This window comes from Ornithorhynchus anatinus, chromosome 17 (assembly GCF_004115215.2).
Source record: "Ornithorhynchus anatinus isolate Pmale09 chromosome 17, mOrnAna1.pri.v4, whole genome shotgun sequence".
In the NCBI taxonomy this organism is placed as follows: Eukaryota; Metazoa; Chordata; class Mammalia; order Monotremata; family Ornithorhynchidae; genus Ornithorhynchus; species Ornithorhynchus anatinus.
This window is the reverse complement of record NC_041744.1, coordinates 9,436,369-9,459,292: the sequence shown is the minus strand read 5'-3', so window position 1 is coordinate 9,459,292 and position 22,924 is coordinate 9,436,369. Positions and strand designations below refer to the sequence as shown.

At 53.2% G+C, this 22,924-nt stretch overlaps 1 protein-coding gene across 1 annotated transcript in view; it reads left to right on the top strand.

Annotated features, from left to right (window-relative positions):
• Window positions 1-22,924, top strand: part of FOXN1 (forkhead box N1) — a 45,791-nt gene that overhangs the window by 13,353 nt on the left and 9,514 nt on the right. The window contains exons 5-9 of the mRNA XM_039914537.1: window positions 12,314-12,449; window positions 14,545-15,021; window positions 18,772-18,888; window positions 20,926-21,053; window positions 22,294-22,390. Coding sequence (XP_039770471.1) covers window positions 12,314-12,449; window positions 14,545-15,021; window positions 18,772-18,888; window positions 20,926-21,053; window positions 22,294-22,390 — 955 coding nt within the window. The remainder of the gene's footprint in view (window positions 1-12,313; window positions 12,450-14,544; window positions 15,022-18,771; window positions 18,889-20,925; window positions 21,054-22,293; window positions 22,391-22,924) is intronic.

Sequence of the window (22,924 nt, the reverse complement as noted above, 5' to 3'; positions counted from 1 at the left end):
GCTAATCAGGTTGGACGCTGTCCACGTCCCATATGGGATGCACAGTCTTAATCCCCATTTTCGGATGAGGTAACCGAAGCACAGAAAAGTGAAGTGACTTGCCGAAGGTTACCCCGCAGACAAGTGGTGGGGCCGGGATTAGAATCCAAGTCCTCTGACTCCCAGGCCCGTGATCTTTCCACTAGGTCATGCTGCATCCTTAAGTCTCTGCTAGTTCCCTCCTGCTGTAGTAAAAAGCCCATTTCTACTAGTTCCGTCTCAGTAGAATGGCCGGTGGCTCTCCTTCTGGTGGTTCCCTCTAAGGGGTAAGGAGGAGCGAGATTTGCCGAAGTCCTTCTCTGCCTCCCCCTGCCCCTAGAGCTCCTTCCTCCGTGGGCAGAACACCTCGAATCTCAGGCTGAAGGGAACGTCTAGCCCCAGCTCCCAGCCCCATCCCCCAGTGTAGACCAGGAGGATGTGAGGGTGGTCGAAAGTCTCCCAGAACAGTGGCGGTTAGTGATGAGGGTATTGGCGGAGCCCCTAAATGCCTCTCCCAGATGACAGCAGGAAAGATGGAAAGACAGCAGGAGTAGCAGCGCGGTCTCGTGGTTGAAGCACAGTCCTGGGAGTCAGAAGGCCCTGGCTTCTAATACCGGCTCCACCACTTGTCTGCCGTACGACCTTGGGCAAGCGGCTTCATTTCTTTGTGCCTCAGTTACCTCATCGGTAAAAGGGCATTAAGACTGTGAGCCCCCTGGGGAACAGGGACTGTGTCCAACCTGATTAGCTCATATCTACCCGGGCATTTGGTACGGTTCCTGGCACCGCTTAACAAATACGATTTAAATAAAAAAGATAGAGTGGTGACCGTGCAGAGCCTAAAAGCTATTTCACTTGTTCCTGGGCCTTCTGCAGCATGGGAGTCAGGCAGTTGCCATCTCTGCCTCCAGCCTGGATCCTCCGATCAAGAGGGGCAGTAGAGCCCTCGCTGGGGAACCAAGCCGGGGGTCCAGGGAGAGCAGGGCCGACTCCAGGAAGAGGGTTGTCGGGCCCGAGGACAGTCTGGCCCAGACTGGACCGCTGGTCCCGTTCTAGGAAAAGCCTTCTACCCCCAGCCCTCTTCGGCATCTGTCCCCCTTCCCCGGGCTGCTCCCTCCTTACCCCCTTCTTACCCCTTTCCCCCATCTTCCTCTTAACAGCTACTCACGGTTATGTCTGGCATGTTAGTGTGGAAGGGTCAGACGTTCTGTCTGACTTTAAGAGGTGCCAGTTCCATTCTCAAATCTAAGTAACTCCAAGGGTCCCTCTAGACTGTAAGCTCATTGTGGGCAGGGAATGTGTGTTTATTGTTATACTGTACTCTCCCAAGTGCTAGTACTATGCTCAGCACACAGTAAGCGCTCAATAAATACGATTGACTGGCTGAGTGGGGGTAAGGAGCAAGATGCCCTTCCTTCTCCATCTACCTCATAACTAAACAGAGAAGCAGCGTGGCCTAGTGGATAGAGCACAGGCCTGGGAGTCAGAAGGACCTGGGTTCTAATCCCAGATCCACCATTTGTCTTCTGGGTGTTGGGCAAGTCACTTCAATTCTATGTACCTCAGTTACCTCACCTGTAAAATGGGCTTTAAAACTGTTAGTCCCATATGGGATAGGGACTGTGTCCAACCTGATTAGCCTTTTTCTGTCCAGCGCTTAATACAGTGCTTGGCACATAGTAAGCACTTAACAAATAACTATCAAAAAGGGTCCTCCATCAGACAGATCCTCCATTTTCCTCAAAATCTTCTTCCTCTGACATTCATGAAGTTCTAACATAAAGCTGACTTGAATAATAATTGTTGTAGATGGTAAGTGCTTACCATGTGCCAAGCACTCTTCTGAGGTCCTGACCTTAGATACAGGATAATCAGGTTGGGCACAGTCCCTGTCCCATATGGGGCTCACAGTCAAGAAAGGAGGGAGTAGGGTTTAATCCTTATTTAGCAAATGAAAAAACCTAGGCACAGAGAAATTAAATGACTTGCCCAAGGCCACCCAGCAAACAAATGACAGGGCTGGGATTAAAACCCAGGTCCTCTGGTTCCCAGGCTCTTACTCTTTGCGCTAGGCCACACTGCTTCTCCAAGATGGAAATCCCTCCTGCTACCAGGCCAGCCCATTCCCCTCAGCAAAGGTCTGAGTGGACTGAGTCAAACTGGGGTTTTGAGCCAGTGGGACTCGAATTCTCCAGCTGCTTTGCTGATGAGTTGTGGTGATTGGGCCAGTTGGTCATTTGCCTGGTCAGTGCGGCCAGCGCCAGACTTCCAGAAGACAGGAATGATCCAGGGTAGTCAGGACTCCTCTGGCAACCAACTGAGTAATTGCCCCGGCTTGGTGTTGCTTCTGGAGTGAGCTGACAGCCCCATGGATGGCTGAGTTCATGGAGGTCAGCCCTGCTGGGTGACCTCGGGCAAATCACTTAACTTCTCTGGGCCTCTGGGAATATGATCGATACTTGTTCTTCCTCCCTATTAGACTGTGAGCCCCATGAGGGGCTGGGACTGGGTCCAGTCTTTTATGTATTCCTGTGTTTAGAACAGTGTTATGCACATCTGCCTTCTCTCCCATTCATTAATTCATTCAGTTGTATTTATTGAGTGCTTACTGTGTGCAGACCACTGTACTAAAAACTTGGGAGAGTACAATATAACAATAAGTAGACACATTCCCTGCCCACCCCAAGCTTACAGTTTAGAGAGGGAGACAGACATTAACATAAATAAATTACCGGAATGGACATAAATTAAAGATATATGTACATAAATTACACCCCCTCCCCACAAAACCATCCTGTTCCCCTGAGGAGATCTCCAATCAATCAGCCCTCTCCGAATTTTCCAAAGTCATTATGCCCCATTTGTTATCCTTACCCTATCTACCTTCTTCTGGTGCATAGATCCAAGCCCACAACTCTGCCCCCTCCATTGAATTTAACTCTCCCATTTCCCTGTCTGTCAATCTCCTCCACCTTGGATCCCTCCTGTGCACGAGCTGCAGACTGACGCTGGTGGAAATCCAGACACCAGGCCGACCTCGTCCACCCGGCAGCAATGCCTCGCCATCCTTATTGATTCCCAAGCCCATTGTCCGTGCCGGCTGTTTCTAGCTGGCAAAACCTTGTCCCCAGCCTCCCCATCTCTTGCCCCTAAAAATCTTGCCCCCTAACTCAGAGAATTAACATCAAGTGTAATCTCCCTAAAATTTCCCCTACACTTCTCCAATCCCTTCCTCTTCCCACCCTCTATTCAACTTTCCCATCCTTCCCAACAGTATTGCAAGAGATCTCCCGCCTCCCCTAAAAATCTCCTCTGACCTGATTCCCTTTTCAGCTATCTTGAGCTTCTTTTTATAGCCTCTAACCCCTAGCCCAAGGCTAGACAGCCCTAAGACTGACCTTTCGAGGGAGTCCAGGAGTTGGAGAGGGAGGGAGGGACCCCGGGTGGGACCCCACCCCTTTGGCTGGGATAAAGGAGATGCATCCCAGAGAAGCACATCTCTCCATCATCTTTCCTTTTTGTCGAGAAAAATGAGCTCCAGAATGGGTATACCTGGAATTTATTTATATTAATGTCCATCTCCCCGACTCTAGACTGTAGGCTCGTTCTAGGCAGTGAATGTGTCTACTTATTGTTGTGTTGTATTCTCCCAAGTGCTTAGTACAGTGCTCTGTAAAGAGTAAGTGCTCAATAAACACGATTGAATAAATGAATGAAAGTCCCCAGGGAGCTGGTACCAACTGTGTCCAACCTGATTTGCTTGTGTCCACCCCAGTGCTTAGTAGAGTGCCTGGCACACAGTAAGTGTTTAACAAATATCACAATAATTATTATAATTATTACCGTAGAATCCACAGAACTAGAGTTCCCTCTCAGGGCTTGGCCCGGGGAGAGCTGGGATTGTTCGGACACCACAGGATGACCAGCCAATTCCCAGCTTCCATTAGAGAGCAAAGAGGAAACACATTTGATATCTGGAGGACTGCTGGGCATGGGACCTGGGGCTGGAGGCCCAAGGAGCCAGGAGGTCAGAGGTCAATGTTTTAGACGTAGGTTCGGGGCGATCCGGTGGATCTTAGGGGTTCTGGAGGAGAGGGCATGAGAAGGAGGTGAAGGAGAAGGTGAAAAAGACATCTCTAGGTTTTCTCTGAGATCCTCAGTCTGCTGTCCTCCACATTGTTATCGAACGGGAGCTGGGAAGGAGGCCAGAGCACCCCTGACTGACTTTTAGTCCCTTCTAGCTTTCTCTGCAGTGCTGGGACTGATGTTGCTTCATTTAGGCATCAGGGAAGATGTCCCTTGGGGATTGGGAACTGCTGGGCTAGAGAACTGAGGGACACTGTGGAATCTTCTACAAACTGCCGCCCTCCCCTTGTGGCAAAATCTAAGAGGATATATGTTTGACCCCTCCCAAGAGACAGGGGAAGGACAGGTTGATCTCATTAGAAGGCAAGGGGGTGCCTGGTTGGGACGGTTGGACTTGATCCTTTATTCCCCATCACCGAGTCAGAGGGGTGGGGAGGGAGCAGAAAAATATGGTGCCAACAACCCTCACTGTCTCTTAGCCCTTAGCAGTGGCGAGGTCTCTCTGGGTCTGAAATTGTCATGGAAACCAACCACTCACTCACTTACTATGTGCCAGGCACTGTACAGAGTCTAGGGTAGATACATGACAGTTGGTTGGACGCACTAGGCCATGACTTCCCCTCCCCACCACGCTGGCCAAGGAGAGGCTCTGTGGTTTCCGATCCTTTCCTTCCCTTGCTGCTGCGGTGGGAGTGGGAAGAAGCAGCATGGCCTAGTGGAAAGAGCACAGGACAGGGAATCCTAGGACCGGAGTTCTAATCCCAGCTCCGCTGCTCGCTGCTGTGTGACAAGTCACTTTGGAACTGTGACCCCCACGTGGGACAAACTGATCACCTTGTATCCGCCCAGCGCTTAGAACAGTGCTTTGCCCATAGTAAGCGCTTAACAAATGCCATTATTATCAGCACTTAGAACAGTGCTCTGCACACAGTAAGCACTTAACAAATACCAACATTATTCTCCGTGCCACAGTTTTCTCATCCGTAAAATGGGATTCAATATCTGTTCTCCCTCCTACTTAAAACTGTGAACCCCACGTGGGGCGGGAACTGGGTCTAAACTGATTATCTTGTATCGAACCCAGTGGTTAGCACAGTTTTCACACATAGCAAGGGCAAAACAAATACTTCAGGTAGAATTTATTATTATAGCGGATCCCTCCCTTGGGATCCTCTGAGGCTCTCTGTCCTCTATGCCATGGGTCCCTCTTCTCTGGGGTATGTTCTGCACTCTGCATTGTATGCTATAATTCATGGGACAGACAGGACTCACACCAAAGTACCATGCTGCTTATTTCCTGCTGCTCCTTATATACATCCCAGTTCTCATCAGTGTCAAACTAATTCCTCACAGCCAGCTTCGAGCCCAAAGGGTTAGGGAGAGAAGAGCCCCCAAAACTCATGCTTGGTCTCTCCCCTCCCTGTGATTCTCCCAAAGGCATGGGGCACTGGAGCTGGGAGACGTGCCTGCCAGATTATAGGACCTTGGGGTGGAGGCTGGCTTGTATGATGACCAAGATGGGGACCCTGAACCCGGGGGAGCAGGGAAGTGAGGGGGGAACCAAGCTCTTCAGCAGAAGGGATAAAGGGGCTTCTGGGAGAAGGACATGGAGGAGCCAAGTATCCATCACAGTCAGTCGGTTGAGTATCTATTGAGTGTCAACCTTGAGCGGATCACTAAACTAAGGCCATGGATGGTGTCTCCCCACCAGCGAGAGCAAGAGACAGCAGAGACTGCAAGACCCAGGGAAGGCTGGGCTATGCCCAGGGCCCAGTCCTCTGCTGTCTCTCCTGCCACCTGCCCACTTCTACTGCTCCCTGGGATGGACAGTGCCATGGGGGACGGGAAGGACTGGGGGCCGGGGATCCAGAGAATAGTAATATTATTAATGATAATAATAATAATTGTGGTATTTGTTAAGCACCTACTATGTATCAGGCGCTGTACTAAGCACTGGGGTAGATACATGATAACTGAGTTGGATACAGTTCCTCTCCCACATAGGGCTCACAGTGTTAATCCCAATTTTACAGATGAGGTAACTGAGGCCCAGAGAAGTGAAGTAACTTGTCCAAGTTCACCCAACAGACAAGTGGCAGAACCAGGATTGAAGCCAGTTCCTTGACTCCCAGGCCCTTACTCTGTGCCCTGGTCTCCTTTCTCTCCTCTGAGCCTCACACCCGGGACAGACAGGGGTCTCTGGCAGTTTGTGGGTGGGGAATGGCTTCCCTCCTGGTTTGGCTAAGGCTCCCCAGAAGTGCTTGCGCCACCCTGGGGGCCTGGGAGTGAGAGGCACTTGGTGAGAGAGTTCCTGTTCTGGTAGAAGCTAACTAAAAAGACTCTCAGGGGAAATCAAGCAATGGATAGAATTTACTGAGCATTTATGAAGTGCAGAGCACAGTATAAATATCTGGGAGAATACCACAGGGTTAGAAGATAGGCTCAGTCAATCAGTGGTACTTATTGAGTGCTTACTATGCGCAGAGCGCTGTACTAAGCACTTGAGAGAGTACACTACAGCACAATTAATGGAGACGTTCCCTGCCCATTCCTGCCCTCAAAGAGTTTACAGTCTAGTTGGGGAAGTGGGCACCAAAGTGATTCACAGGTCAGGGGGAAGGATGATTTGGGATTGAAAGAGTTGGGAAAGGGGGAAAGGGCCGGAGGGATGGGGGCTAATACAGGGGCCTGATGGAGTGAGCAGGAGCCTAAGCTGGTCAGCCTAGGACCAGCGGCTCCTTGCGGGGTCACGGTGGGGAGGATCGCTGAAGCAGCCCCAAGTCCCAGCTGTCGCTCCCTCCCATGGCCCGCCCTCAGGCTCCCCGGAGGGTGGATGAGGCCCCCCGCCGCCCCCTCCACCCCAGCGGGTTCCCTCCCCCCGGCCAGCCAGCGTCCGGGGCCCTGGGCCGAGCTCCGCTGAGGTGAGGTGGGGGCCGGGCTCCCCGCCCCGGGAAGAGGCACAGACCGGGATTGTTCCCGTGTGGCGGGGGGCCAGGGCCGGCAGTCATGCGGAGCTAATAGAGCGGCCGCTCCGGCCCCACGCTCGGGGGTCCGGTTACCGCCTCCTCGCTCGCCGCCCTTCCCTCCGGATCCCCGAGACGGTCACGCTACATTTATCCCCGCGGCGGCCCGCTGGGATTTGGAGATGGGACCCCCGAAGCGGAGCTGGGGAGGGGGCCTTGGCTCTCTCTCCATAGTCCCTCCCCCACCACCATCCCCTCGGCCCCTCCTGCTCCTCACGACTCACTTTCCGACATGGCCACTCACCAGGCCTCAGGCTCCTGGCCCAGGTGCTTCCCGGCCTCTCCTCTTCATCCCGGAAGGCTGACCTGAGAGCAGGGGCCAAAGGTGTAGCTCTGTCTAGCCCAGTGACCTCCCCCTACGTCAGCCATTCCGACAGCACCTCCTCTCTCCCTCTTTCTCCAGCTGGGGCCACTGACAGGTGCCTTGGCAAGACTAGTGGGTTGTGTGTGTGAGTGTGGGAGTGTGGGAGTGTATGTGGGGAGTGGGGAGTGGACCTGGGAAAGCCACTAGTCTTTTTCCCCAAGACCACCAGCACACACTTCTGGCTCTGTCCAGGGAGGAGACCTCTAGCAGGAGAGGACCTTCAGCCCCAGGTCTGACTTGGCCCCTCCCCACCGGGTCCCAACCCACAGGATCTAAGAGTTCCTGGGAGCCCGGGCTTCCAGGCGATAGGAAAATAGCAGGTGGGTTCATTATCTCTGGGAAACTACACCACCGTCATTCAGGCAGTCAACAGGCAGCCAGCAATACTGACTGAGCACATCCACTTTGTGCAGAGCGCTGTACTTGGCACTGTGAAGGAGGGACATTATCATCAGTAGGAGGCCTAGCCCTGAACCTTGAGGAGATTAGTCCTACAGGGCCCCGGGTCCAGATTTCTCCTGAGCTTGTCGACTCCTCAGGGCCTCACTTTCTTTGCCCCGGAATGGGGGGGAGGGAGAGTCCAAGATGGAGTTCCTGTCCTTCTGGACCCCTGGGTGACCTCTGCCACTTGGCATCTTCAGGAAATGACCTCCCCAGAGCCAAAGAACTCCGGTCCAGCTCCCTTGGCAATGAGATTGAGGACATTAGTCTAGGGAACAGAAGTGCCCAAAGTCACGAGTCAAACATTACCTCTTTCTGTGGTACGGGGGACCTTAAACCCCAAACCATCAGGCACCTCTAACACTTTCATATTTCTTTATGTACTCGTTTATTTAGGTACCTTCCCAAGCTCTTAGTTAAGTGCATTGTATCCACTCGAAGCTCAATAAATTCCTTTACTATCCATCAACTGTCATTCAGTTATATTTAATAAGCATCTATTCCGTGTAGAGCACTCAACTGAGTGTTTGGGCGAGTACAGTAGAGTTGGTAGACATGGTCCCGTCCCTTAAGGAGTTTACAGCCAAGCTGGGGAAACGGACATTGGAATAAATTACAGGTAGAGGAAGCAATAGGATCTAAAGATATGCTGTAGGGAAAGGCACTTTGGCCACTACTGAAACAGCGTAGCATAGTGGATAGAGCACAGACCTGGGCGTCAGAAAGACCTGGGTTCTAATCCCAGATCCGCCACTTGTCTGCTATGTGACCTTGAGCAAGTCATTTCACTTCCTCTGGGCCTCAATTACCTCATCGGTAAAATAGGAATTAAGACTGGGAGCCCCATGTGGGACAGGGACTGTGTGCAACCATATTAGCTTGCATCTACCCAAGGGCTTAGTACAGTGCCTGGCACATAGTAAGCACTTAACAAATACCATAAAAAAAACACCAGTGTCCAGTATCAAATAGTGAAACAGAGCCTGTTCCAAACTCCCACAGAGAGCATTTCCATCCCCAAAGAACTGTCCCCCAAGGGGGGACTGGGTGGGATCATAATGATTATGGTATGTCCTAAACACTGAACTAAGTGTTGTGGTACATTCAGTACAATCAGATCAGAAACCATCCTTGTCCCACATGAGACTACTGGTCTGAGAGGGAGGGAGAACTGGTTTTTTATTTGCGGTTTTTTTTCAAATGGTTCTTGTTGAACACATTATGTTCCGTGGATTTACTGAGCAGTGGGGTAGATACAGTCAGATTGGATACAATCCCTGTCCCACCTGGAAGGACGGAGGAGGATTTAATCCTTATTTCATAGATGAGGTAACTGAGGCCCAGAGAGAAGTGGAGTGACTTACATAACCCTTGACTCTATTTATCTTGACTCTATTTATTGCCATTGTTCTTGTCTGTCCATCTCCCCTGATTAGACTGTAAGCCCGTCAAACGGCAGGGACTGTCTCTATCTGTTGCCAACTTGTTCATCCCAAGCGCTTAGTACAGTGCTCTGCACATAGTAAGCGCTCAATAAATACTATTGAATAACGTGACACATTTGGCTAGGGGCAGAACTAGGATTCGAACACGAGTCCTGGGCCTTCTTCCCTAGACCTTACTGCCAGGAGGTCTCTTTCTCTCTCTCTGTCTCTTCACCAGATGGTGCACCTGACCCCCATTGTCTTTGACCAGGGGCATAGTCTCCCTCTGGGGAATCACCCAAGCAATGCCAGCTACCTGTTCCCCCCAACTCATTAGCATCTGTATCCTAGCCCTACCTGTGTCCCTTAAAACCAGGGCTGCTCTGAGGATCAGGAGACCCGGCTTCTAGTCCCTGATTTGTTTGGATCTGGCTAGCGTGGCGGAGACCGCACGGACACTGCACAAAGCGTTGTGCTTCTGCCCGCCCACTGGATCGTTGCCCTCAGCGCTACAACAGAAGCACGACCGGCAAGGCCGAGAGAGAACGAGTGGTTCCACCCGAGCCTTTGGAACTATCATCGATTTCTCTGCTTGGGCTCTCATTCCTGAGATTTCACTCATGGCAGGAGAGTCTAAGAGTAGGAGAGAGAAGGGAGACTCTAGTCAGTCCATTTTGCCACCTCAAAGCCACATGGAAACGTGTGAAATAGCACCAATACCAGACCACCGGAAAGGAAGTTAAACCGACCTCAGCGACCCAGGTTTAATTCACACTTTTCGGCAGTGTTACGTGAGTGGCTCGTGACCTGGCGGGATGAGACAGTCAGGGGAATGAGGTGAAGCCAAGGCCTTAGAGAGCTTTGATCTCATCTCTGGGTTTGGGTCACACCTGTCAACCTTGTCCTGGGGAAGTGGGGGTCGGGGGCATGTCTCTCCACTCCTCGAACAACTCCAATGGTTGCCCATCCGCCTCCACATCAAATAAAAACTCCTAGCTATTGGCTTTAAAGCACTCGATCACCTTGTCCCCTCCTACCGCACCTCGCTGCTCTCCCACTACCACTTCGCTCCTCTCATGCCAACTTTCTCACTGTGCCTCGATCTCCTCTATCTCGCCGCCGACCCCTGGCCCACTTCCTGCCTCTGGCCTGGAACGCCCTCCCTCCTCAAATCCGACGGACAATTACTCTCCCCCGCTTCAAAGCCTTATTGAAGGCAATCTCCTCCAAGAGGCCTTCCCTGACTAAGCCCCCCTTTCTACTTCTCCCACTCCCGTTTGCATCACCCTGAATTTCTCCCTTTGTTCTTCCCCCATCCCATCCCAACCGCACTTACGTACATATCTGTAATTTATTTACATTAATGTCCGCCTCCACCTCCTAGATTGTCAGCTCATTGTAGGCAGGAAATGTGTCTGCTTATTGTCTATTTTACTCTCCCAAGCACTTAGTACAGTGCTCTGCACACGATAAGGGCTCATTGAATACAATCGAATGAATGAATGACTTCTCTGGTGATGATTTTGGAAAGGGCAAGCATCCACTGCCTGGGGTAATTTGAGGGCCAGCCAACCTGTAGGCAAGGGGGTGGCCTAGTTGTGCAATAATTTATCCCCGGAGGTTTGTTATTTATATCTAATCTCACCCATTTTACCAAACTATATATTCATCAACCTAGACCTACCTATTAGACTGTAAGCTCCTTGAAGGCAGGGATTGCCTCTTACCCTCCTTCTACACGTGCCCCAAGGCCTCGGAACCGTGAGCCGCACTGCACGCAGCAGACGCTCGCTAATGCTGCTGCCGATGACAGTGGGGAGGCCTATGAGGACGTGCCTGTGACAGATAGTACTTTCCAGTAGCCCTGGAAGAGGCCTGAGTTATGGGCTTCAGCTTGGCCCTCCTTAATTTACAACTGAGGCAGGGACACTAGGTCTACGCATTCCACACACACGGCTTACCCAGACACCTCTGATTATGGAGACCGGGGACTTGGAATCAATCAGTGATATTTGTTGAGCGCTTACTAGGAACAGAGCACTGAACTAAGCATTTGGGAGAGTATAAGGTAACAGAGTTTGTAGTTGTCCCCGCCCTGAAGGAGCTTACACTTTACAGGAATCTTTCCCCTCTACACTGTAAACTCAATCAATCAATGAATAGTATTTATTGAGCGCTTACTCTGTACAGAACACTGTACTAAGCGCTTAGGAGAGTACGGTACAACAGAATTAGCCCTACCCACAGAAACTTGCGGTCTAGATGTGGGCAAGGACCGTGTCTCCCGACTCTGTTATATTGTACTCTCCCAAGCGCTGAGTGCAGTGCTCTGCACTCAGTAAGCGCTCAATAAATACCATTGATTGATTGATTACTTATTAAATGATTTTAGCAGTATCAGCATTTGAGCAGCAGATCTTAAGCCAGAAACCACAATCTTTCTTGGACTCTAGAACTTATTCCTGCTTAACTCAGGGCCAGCCACCCTTCCCAGCCCCAAGAATCTTCCTAGCTAGTTCGTCCTGCTGAAGGCAGACCCGTCTTGGGGAGAATGAGTGTCCAGCTAGTGGGCCCCCGGCCGCGTGGTAGCTCTCTGCTCCGAGGCCCTCTACAGTGGCCCTGGGACTTCTTCCCCACATTGCTAGCCCCCTCCTCTTGTCCAAATCCTCTTCTGCAGTTGGCTACGCGGCAAGCTGATATCACCAGATAAGTGATTGACATCCTTTGCAAATGAGTTTCCCTTTGACAGTGGGGGCTTGGGGGGCAATGAGGTGTGAGTAGTTCCCTGGCCTAGAAGGATCTGGGCCACCGGGCTGCTCTGCCATGGGTGAGGGCATGGGGCCGGCTTATGCCGGATCATTACCGTCTAGGCCGGGCATCAGAGAGGGAGGTGGCCATGGGTTCGCCGATGGTCACGGGTGGCATCTGGGTCTCATTGCAGCCGACTTTCTCCGCAGCCAGGACTGGGTGATGGTTTCTGTGCTCCCAACGCCATCGGACACTGCTTTCTCGTCCTCGGAGGCCCTGGAGTGTGCTTCGCCGGACGGCCCGATGCAGGCGCCTGGGGACACCGGCTCACCCACTCACCAGAGCGTGAGTACTGAGACCCCCAGTGTCCCCTTGGACCAGTCAGCCCTTGTATCCCACCGCTCAGCTCTCTCTCTCTCACAAAATAATAATAAAGATGATGTTGAGGGTAGATTTATCATTATTATTATTGATAATAATAATAACTGTGGTATTTGTTAAGCTCTTACTGTGTGCAAGGCACCGTACTAAGCTCTGGGATAGATTCAAGATAATCAGGTTGGACGTAGTCCCTGTGCCTCAGAGGGCTCAGTCTTAATCCCCATTTTACAGATGAGGTAACTGAGGCCCAGAGAAGTTAAGTGACTTGCCCAAGGTCACACAGCAGACCAGTGGCAGAGCTGGGATTTCCACTAGGCCACGTTGCTTCCTTTCTGCACTTACAAGATGCCAAGAGCCGTGCTGAGCGCTGAGTTAGATACAATCAGATTAGACCCAGTCCCCATTCTGTATGGGGCTCGCAGTCTAAGGAGGAGGCAGAGCGGGTATTTTAACCCCATTTTCCAGATGAGGAAATTGAGAAGTTAAAAGGGACTTGCCCAAGGTGACACAGAAGGCAAGTGCTGGAGGCAAGACTAGAACTTGGGCCTCCTCACTTCCAATCCCATGTCCTTCCCACAGGCCACCCTGCCTCCCCTAAAGGAGGCCTGGGGATTTGATTGAACAGAGTCAATCAGTGGTTACTGAGGATATTAGGTACACTAGGTCCGGAGCTGTATAGAGCCGCAAAGGAAGAGGAAGACAGGACTCGGCCCTGGGACAATTCCATTCTAATCAGAAAGGCAGAACATCTGTAAAACAGGGATTCAACACCTGTTCTCCTTCCCCCTGAGATTGCGAGTCTCATGTGGGGCTGAGGCTGTAACTGACCTGTTTGTATTGGCTCATGGTAAACACTCAACAAATCCCCCAATTACTAATGATACTACAAATATTACAATCATCATTATTACTAGGGCAGATACGGCCCCTGAACGAAAGTAGAGATGCAAAGTAAGAGAGAGAGAAAACCATGATAGAAATCGATTCTCCTCAAAGATACGTAGGAGCAGACGGCAGACCCCGCTGGTGCAGAGACTGGCATCAGGACCAAGAGGAACTGAGGTGATTGGAAAGCCCAGAGAATGTGGGGAAGATGAGAAGGCTTCACGCAGGTGGTGGGATTTTTATTTGAGCTAGAGAAGAGGGAAGGAAGACACTTGGACCAAGGTCGAGTGAAAGAAATGGCACAGAGAGAGTCCAAGGGACTGGAGTTTCTAATGCCCGCAATCCTGAGTGGGTAAGGTGGGAAAAAGTGCACCATGGCAACTGGGGGAGTCTCAGGGTTTGGGTGTAGGGATGGTGAGCAGATTGCACCTAACGGCAAGGTAGGTCAAACAATAAGAAGGGATAGTTGGGGTGAATTCAACTTTAGAATATGGTTTTGATCCCTCCTATCTCAGGAAAGGTTCATATTGCATCTACCCTGTTAATAATAAGTAATTGTGGTATTTGTTAAGTGCTTGGTACTGTTCTAAGTGCTATCGTAGATACAAGCTAATCTGTTTGGACACAATCAATGTCCCACATGGGGCTCGCAGTCTTAATCCCCATTCTACAGATGAGGTAACCACGGCCCAGAGAAACTAAATGACTTGCCTGAGTTCACACAGCAGACAAGTAGTGGAGCCCTGACTAGAACCCAGGACCTTCTGACTCCCAGACCTGTGCTCCATCCATTGGACCACTTAGGCTGTGAGCTTTGAGTGGGACGGGGACTGTGCCCAACCTGATTGTCTTGTATATACCCCAGGGCTTAGTACAGTGTTCGGTACATAGTAAGTGCTTAACAAATGCTACTACTATTACCCTGCATTTGGCACAGTGCTTGGCATATGGTAAAAGCACTTAATAAATACCACAAAGATCCTTATTACTCCTATCATTATCATTAGGTCTTTTAGATTATAAGCTAGCGGAGGGCCGGGACCGAGCCGTCTATCTGATCTTGCACAGAGGATGACGTTTTCCCCGAATCCCACAGAGGATGGCCCTACAACCATCTCTCCCGGCCGGCGCCCGGCGTGCCCGGTCAATGGTCTCTCTGCCCTGTGCCTTCTAGGAGAACCCCGGCTTCGGCTGCCCTCCCTACAGCGCGGACAGCAGGACGGAGAGGGAGCTGTCTGACTCCTCTCACAGCCCCAGCCCATCCTCCCCGCACCAGGACCCTCTTCAGAATCGCTTCGCCCCCGGGCCCGGACTCCCCAACAGCAAGGCCCCATTCCACCTCTCCCCGACGGAGAAGTTCCAAAGCTTCAGCTATGAGGACGGCCCGGCGGGGAGCCCCAACCGTTTCCTCAAGGCTGGCAGGACCCCCTTCCACCCCTACAAGCGACAGTTCCCCGAGGAGGTCTTCCCGGAGCCCCACCAGGCCCTCACCCTGGATGGCCGCGCTTTCAAGAGCCCAGCGGGGGTGGAAGGCTTCGAAGAGCTGGCCAACCCCGGGGACACGGACTCCTTCGTCCCCGGCTTCTCCTCCGAGGCCTCGTGGTGCAACGGCCTCCACTACCCCGGCCAGGAACACGGACCCCAGATCATGGTGAGTGACGCCTGCCCCGTCCCCAAGGGGCCCGGCGGACATAACCGTCAGTTTTTCTCTTCCCCAGTGGGCCCAGGGCTGTGTGTCCCTATCCGTGTCCGTGTATGTGTGCGTCCCTATGTCCTGGGAACTTCTCCTGCCTCCGTGTGAGACCATCCCTTCAACGGTCCTAAATGCCTGTAGGCAGAGGACTGGACCAGATGACCACCCCCACCTCCAAAATTCCACCCAACTCTCCCATCTTACCTCTGGAACTGCACAGAGACTCCATCCTGAGCTTAAAGACTCCCAAGAAGGAGACTCTACAGCCTCCCGAGCAAGACTCTCCCTTGATCAATCGACCAATGGTACTCACTGAGCGCTTTCTGTGGGCAGAGCACTGTACTAAGCGCTTGAACGCTGTATCTGGGGCTTGGCCTGGAATGAATCAGTTGTCTGTCTCCCCACCTCTAGACTGTAAGCTCGTTGTGGACAGGCAATGTGTCTTTTCATTGTTGTACTGTACTCCTTTAGAACAGTGCTCTGAACAGAGTAAGCGCTCAATAAATACGATTGAATGAATGTGGCCACACCGACACTACAGGAGCCGGGGGAGAAGAAGGGGGAAGGTGGAGCTGAGGAGCAGAACCACTTCTCTGTACTGTAATTCCATTCTTAAACTGTGTCTTCTCCAAAGCCATTAATTAAATCAACCCTCAATAAATACCACTGATTGGCTAGCTAATCGATTTGAACGCAGGGGCCTATTAGATGCCAGGGAGGTCCTACTTGGGACCTTCTAATCAATCACTGAGTGCTTACCCTGTGCACCGTACATTGTACTAAGAGTTTGGGAGAGTACAGTATCACTGAGTTGGTAGATACGTTCCCCGCCCACAAGAAACTTACGTTCTAGAGGCGTCTTATACTTGGGATGCCTTTTTCAGGGTCTCCTCTTGGGAGAGATGAATAAGGGTGGGAGAAGCAGCATAGTGTAGTGGATAGAGCACAGGCTTGGGAGTCAGAAGATCACGGGTTCTAATCTCGGCTCCACCACTTGAATGCTACGTGACCTTGGGGCAAGTCACTTTACTTCTCTGTGCCTCAGTTTCCTCATCTGTAAAATGGGGATAGAGACCATGAACCCCACGTGGAGCAGGGACCGTGTCCAACCCGATTTACTTGTATTCACCCCAGCACTTAGTATAGTGCCTGGCACAGAGTAAGTGCTTAACAAATACCATTATTATTATTATTATTTTTAATGAGGGGCAGGGAATCTTGTCTTCAGTTTACCCTACAACTCAGTACAGTTTCCTTCCACATTGATCCCGCCCTGGGGACCATCCCTGGGGGATCCCCACAACTCTGGGGAACTTAGAATTTGAGGCATCATTGAGAGTAAAATATGGGGGTCGCTCTTCCCCACGCCTCAGGGACCCTCTGTTCAAAGAGCCTGGCCATTGGCCCTGGGGTTTGCCAGCCTGCAGATGTTCTTCCAGGGGTCCCTCTCACACAAACCGAACCGACCGTCGTCCCCACTCTCCTGGCCAAGGTTTTTCATCCCTCAGGGAGCGAGGGTCAGCTACCCTCGCCACTTGGGGTGGTCAACGGGGAAAGAGGCGAGGCAAGGAGTGGGCTGGGGAAAGAGCCGGCATCTGGGTTCTAATCCCAGCTCCACCACTTGCCTGCTGTGCGATCTTGGGCAAGTAACTTCACTTTTCTGTGCCTCAGTTCCCTCATCTGTAAAATAAGGCTTACGACTCTGAGCCCCAAGTGGGACGTGGACTGTGTCCAACTTGATTAGCTTGTAATTACCCCAGCGCTTAGTACAGTGGCTGGCACATAGTAAGAGCTTAACAAACACCGTAAAAAAGGAGTCCGCTGTTGCGGTGCTGACCTGATTGAGGTCCTCCGCTCAGCCTGACGCTTTGGAGCCATCTCTCTGGGCCGGCAAGGCCCTCCCCTCCACCCCTGGGTTCAGTTACTTGCCTGCTAGGGTGTGTTTAGCCCGAGATTATCACAGCAGAACACAACATTATTAGAGCAATCTCTTGATCAGTTAACCCTCACAACACCCCCAGGAGAGAGGTCAGCATTAATGTAACCTTCTCCTTGTCGAGGTAAGAGAGCAGGCAGAGAGAGCTGAATCAGTCCCTGGTCTCTATCCCTCAGTGATCCAGGGTCAAAGGTTAGGCTCCCCATCTCCTCAGCCTCCAAACTGCTCCCCAGTGGGGGATCTCTCTGGGGGACCACAGGCCTCCTAGCTGGGCTGTGACTCCAGGCAGTCACTGAGCTATTTGCCTCCGGTACTCAGAGTTCATTCTGGGTTGTGGGTGTGGGCCCTGTCAGTTGCCCAGGTCTCTGCAGGAGTTCCGGGCTCCCCCCCCCGGGCCCGTCCGTGGCGCCCGGAGCAGGTTGGACGCTTGACCAACCCGTCCGTCCACTTGATGTGGTTTTTCAAAGTGGCTCGTGGCTCCTAACGAGGTTTCCCGAAGCTGAGCTGCCCGGCTGACGTGGCATATGGGGTTTCTTAAGTAGCCCTGTCCCTCCTCTCTGAACTCTGGGGTTTTCGCTCCTTCTACCCAGGCTCAAAGCCCCCAACGAGACCCTCCCTGACGGGAGCGGAAGGGCAGAGGGCAAGCCCCTCCCTGTCCTGCTTCCCCTCAGGAACTCCTGTCTAGTTTCCTCCTGCAGGGCAGAGCCCAGAGTTAAAAGGTGAAGGATGCCCAGCAGGGAGGCAGACCTGGGAAGCAGGTGGCAGTGAGGGTGATGGTCATCCAGAGAAACCCTCACAGCCCCTCCGACCCAGCTGCACTGGGGTGGGGGAATGGGTGTTAATAATTATAATAATGACTGTGGCATTTGTTAAGCACTTACTATGTGCCAGGCACTGTACTAAGCGCTGGAGTGATTACAAGCAAATTGGGTTGGACACAGTCCCTGTCCCACATAGGGCTCACAGTCTCAATCCCCATTTTACAGATAAGGTAACTGAGGTACAGATTAGTTATAAGTGACTTGCCCAAGATCATACAGCAGACAAGTGGCAGAGCCAGGATTAGAACCTATAACCTTCTGACTCTCAGGCCCGTGCTCTATCCACTATGCCATGTTGTTGCATGCGAGAGGCGGGGGAGGGGTTCGCCCCCACCAAGATGCAGGGAATGAAGGCTCCGCTGTCCCTGGCACTCACCCTCACCCTCTTCTTCCTCTCGATGCTGACCTGGAAGATGGGGGTGGGAGCCGGGTGGGGCCGAGAGGGAGGGCGAGACCAAGGAACCTCAGTTGCACCCCAGGGCCAGAGCTGGTCTTTGGGAACCTCTAGAGCCCAGCTCCAAGGCTGGGTGGAGCCAGTTGGAGGTAGGGCCGATCTGGATCGGTAAGATCGGGATGAGCTCTCTGACCTCACTTCTGCACCTGTGAGACCTCATGTGAGTGGCTTGGCCTCTCTGGGCTTCTGAGGCACCCGAAAAGTTCTCCCCGGACATCTCTCAACCAGGTGGGGAGGAGCCCCCCCCGGAAATCTCAACATCTTGGGTGGGGACTGGAGATGGGTTGATTGATTGATTAGGAGGGAAGTAGGGATGAGGCAGGATAGCCAGAGACAGAGCGATCTCCACAGAGGAGGTCTTGGGGCAGGAGTCACCCCCCAAAGAAGACTCTTTTGAATCCCAATTTTGAATTGGGATTGAATTTGATCCTGGGGGCGTTGGGATAGGGGAGGCCAAGATGTGGGCGCTTACAGTATTTCTCTGTGATCTCTTCCAGCATGGGTCAGAGGTCAAACTCAAACCAGCAGCCCCCCTGGAGGGGCCCCCCGGGCTGTACTGCTACCAGCCCTCCGTCCAGCAGATGTATTGCCCCTCCCCACCTTTCCATCACCAGGTAGGTGTGGAACCGAGAGATTCGGTCACCAGCATATTCTCCCGGGGCCAGAGAGCCTTTCCTTCGGGGCTCTGAAGTGGGGAGAACCAGGGGCTCGCTCCTCCTGAGGCACAGGCCCCCTTCCCATCCTTCCCAGCTTTGTGGGGAAACACATCCTGCCTGCTTCCATTCTGTCTGAAAGTTGCTGACCCTGGATTGCACTCCGGGGGGGGGGGGGGGCGCAGCAGCCACCGGCCACTGCCTCTTTGTGTTGGCACTGGGTGGGGCAGACCGAGGGTGGATTGAAGTGGGAGCAAAAAATGGGTTGCACTCGAGCAACGAGGGGGTGGAGGGTGGGGAAAAGTAGAGGCCTGTCTGTTCTAAAAGCCGCTGACATCAGGCAGGCGGTCTTCCCTCTGCCCGCCCCAGACACAGCTCCCCAAAAGTCCAGCGCCCCTCCGAGGGTGGCTCTGGGCTGCCCCGGGCTGCAGGGGCCCGAGCATCCCCCACCCCAAACACCAAGCCCGTCTGCCCCTTTATCCAGTCACCTCTCTTCCCTCAGCCCTCCCCTCCCCTGAAGCTGGGATGCCAGGTGATTACCACATGTTGGCACCGACTGGATATAAAAAATACCCACAGCACAGCAGCTAAAACAAGACCCAGCAAGTGAAGTGTGCTGAGAGCCCATCTCCATCCACCTGCAGGCTGGCACCGGGACAAGCCAGCCCTGCCTGTGGAGCTGGTTTTCCTACCGCTTTTTGGGGTTTGCCCATTTTTGGGGCGGCCCGGCGGAGGCCGCCACATGGTCGAGCTACCTGGGAGCCTGGCAGCCCTGGGGTCCCGCTGCCGGGGACCACACAGATATGTCCAAGAGGGGCTGGTGGGAGGTTTGGGAGCGGGGTTGGGATGGGGGCAAGAGAGGGAGAAGGAAAGAGGGAGAAAAAAAGAGGCATCAATAAGTGGTATTTATTGCGTGCTTGCTGTATACAGAGCGCTGTACTGAGTGCTTGGGAGAGCATAATACAACAGAGCTGGTGGCCACGGTCCCTGCCCTCTAGGAGCTTACCATCTAGCAGGCCGTCTAGAAGGAGCTCCCCTTCTAAACTATGAGCCATTGTTGGGTAGGGATCGTCTCTCTTATTGTACTTTCCAACCGCTTAGTACAGTGCTCTGCACACGGTAAGCGCTCAATAAATACGACTGAATGAATGAATAGCAGGACAGAAAGATGGAGACCCTGAGTCGGCCCGCAGAAGACAGCCCAGGGTGGTGGTTCCTGGGTCGAGTCGATTTCCCCCCACCCCCACCCATTCCTCAAGGCCGCTCCCTGCCACTCTTCTTTGATCCCCCCCCTCCTCAAACAAGATGGCGGCACCTTGGCTTTATTGGGCCTGGGGTAGGGGGTGACTCACGGGCCAGGCACCTTGTGAGGGACCTGAGAGAGCAGCAGACGGCGGCACCTTCACGAGCCTCCCACCCACCATAAAACACCAGCTCTGGCACCTGTAAAACCACCATCCACCCAGCCCTTCCTGGCCAGCCCCTCTCCGGCTCCTACCCTCCCCGGGAACCACTGAAACCAATAAAAGGGAACCGACCCGGCAACCCCTGTGTCGGTTGGGCTCACCTACCCTGCCCCTCCCTCGTGGATCGGCCCCCCGCTCACTTCCATCCCCTCATGACCCTGCTGGCTTTCAGCCCCGTGTCTTTTCCGGAAAGAGACTCACCAAGACCCCTCCAGCACTCCTCTTCCCATGAGCTCCTTGGGGGCAGGGAAAATGTCTTCCAACTCTTTTATATTGTACTCTGCCAAGAGCTTGGTACACACAACTCTGCACACACTAAGCACTCAGTACAGTGGATCGAGTGATTGGTAACTCTCCGTTTGCCGTAAGCTTGTTGTGGGCAGGGAACGGGTCTGTTTATCGTTATATCGTTCTCTCCCAAGGGCTTAGTACAGTGCTCTGCACACAGTAAGCACTCAATAAATATCACTGACTGACTGACTGCCTGTCTGCTCCCTCCTCCCTTCTCCACTGGTTCCTTTTCTGTCTCCAGTATTCCCCAGGTGCTAGTTACCCTGTGACCTACCTCACCTCCTCACATTACCCCTACCAGAGGATAGCCCCCCAGGCCAGCCCGGACTCCCAGCAGCCCCTGTTCCCCAAGCCCATCTACTCCTACAGGTAAGCACCCTCTCACCCCGAAGTCCAGCCCGAGGGAGACTGTGGGACCCAATGCCCAAGCTCTGGAGGCAAACCCAGCCCAGAACTCCAGAGCTTCTGATTTCCAGCCAGACCCTCATCCCCTCTGTGCCCGTGACCCCCAGCCAGCAACCCAGTGGCTCTGCCTCGTTTTCAGGTGCCCAACGAGGGAGGAGGGGATGCCCGGAGCAGAATTTGGGTCAACCCAATGATGCTGCTTCGTCCCCAGGATAGTGATGAGCTCCGTGCCCCGGGGGGGCACCTTTTCCGGCCCCCGAGGACAGCTGTTGTCACTGCCGACAGATCCCTCCCCGAGAGGGATCCGGCAACCTGCTCTTCCTCTTCCCCAGCCGAGGCAGCGGAGAAAGACAGCCGCCTGTCATCCTGAGGTCTGGTGGCCCCCAGGGTGGCCTCCCATCTTGGAGGGGAGGACCGGAAGCTTCTCCCGGGCTGCAGGGCTGCCCCCTGCCTGGCGCCGGTCCCCCTAAGATCTTCTGGGTATCTGCCCTGTCTGCCAGGGTATCGGGCACCCTTCCGCCCCAGGTGGCGGCAGAGGGCACCGCTGCCTGGAGGGATTTGAGAGCAGGGATTTGGAGCGGTTGATTCTGTGGCGAGCTATAGCACCCTTAAGCTTTGGTACAGATGGTACAAAGGGCTTTGGTACAGATGGCTTCGGCGGTTTTCCCTGTGTCCCCGGGGGAGCCTCTCTGGTACAGAAGAAAACTACGAGGCCGGGAGAGAGAGAAAGTGATTCTAACAAGGCTTCACCCTGCACACTGGGGGCCGGATTAAGATGAAAACCTAGGTCTTCTGCTCCCTGGTGCCACGACAACCCATAGTCCTCTCTTCCACCAGGTTTGGGGCATTCTCAATGGTACAGCCTGCCTGGGCCGTGGCTGAGGGGGTGCGATTCTTCCCAGAATAACAGCCCCTCGAACGCGAGGCTGGGTGGTGGAGGCAGAAGACCTGGGTTCTAATCCTCGCTCTGCCACCCACCTGCTTGTGACCTTGGACGAGTCACTCGACTTCTCTGGACCTCGGTTTTCTCACCTGTAAAATCGGGATCCTACCCCTGTTTTCCCTCCAACTTACACTGTGAGGCCCACGAGGGACAGGGACTGTGTCCGACTGGATTGTGCTAAGTACAGTGTTTGGCACAGAGTAGGCGCTTTCCAAAAGCACCATTATTATTACTAATTATTATTATTGTTCCCTCCTCCAGCATCCTCATTTTCATGGCTCTCAAAAACAGCAAGACGGGCAGCCTCCCTGTCAGCGAGATCTATAATTTCATGACGGAACATTTCCCATACTTCAAGGTAAGTGGGCTGTGGACCACCCGTGGGCTCGGGGTGTCAGCCCCCACAGTTTCCCGGGTTCCATCTTCCAAGAGCTGTGGGGTATCAAGGAGGGACGGAAATCAGGAGAAAGAGGACAGCCAGACCCTGGCATCTGGGAGAAGGGGAAAAGCCAACAGCGTGGTGGAGAGGGGTCGGCAGAGGAACTTCTCCCCCGATGCCTGGAACCCCAACTCCTGATTCTCTTCAGAGCCTCCTAAGCCATGTCCATGCCATCAGCCCCAAACTTGGGGCCAGACCACAGCAGACTGGAGTAAACTCCTGGGAAAGATGATGTGTTTGGTCCAGCCTCTCCAACAGATCTTTCCGCTGCAGTTAGATAGCCATCTCCCGTGGGTGACTGGGGCGCAGTCCTGCCTGAAAGCAGGGGGATAACTGTAATGACCTTGGAAGGGCCCCAGAGACCAGATGACCATGAGAATGCAGAAGCACTAGCAGTGGGCTTTGAAGGCTCCTACCTTTCCTGGGGAGGGATATAGCCGATTTTTACCCACA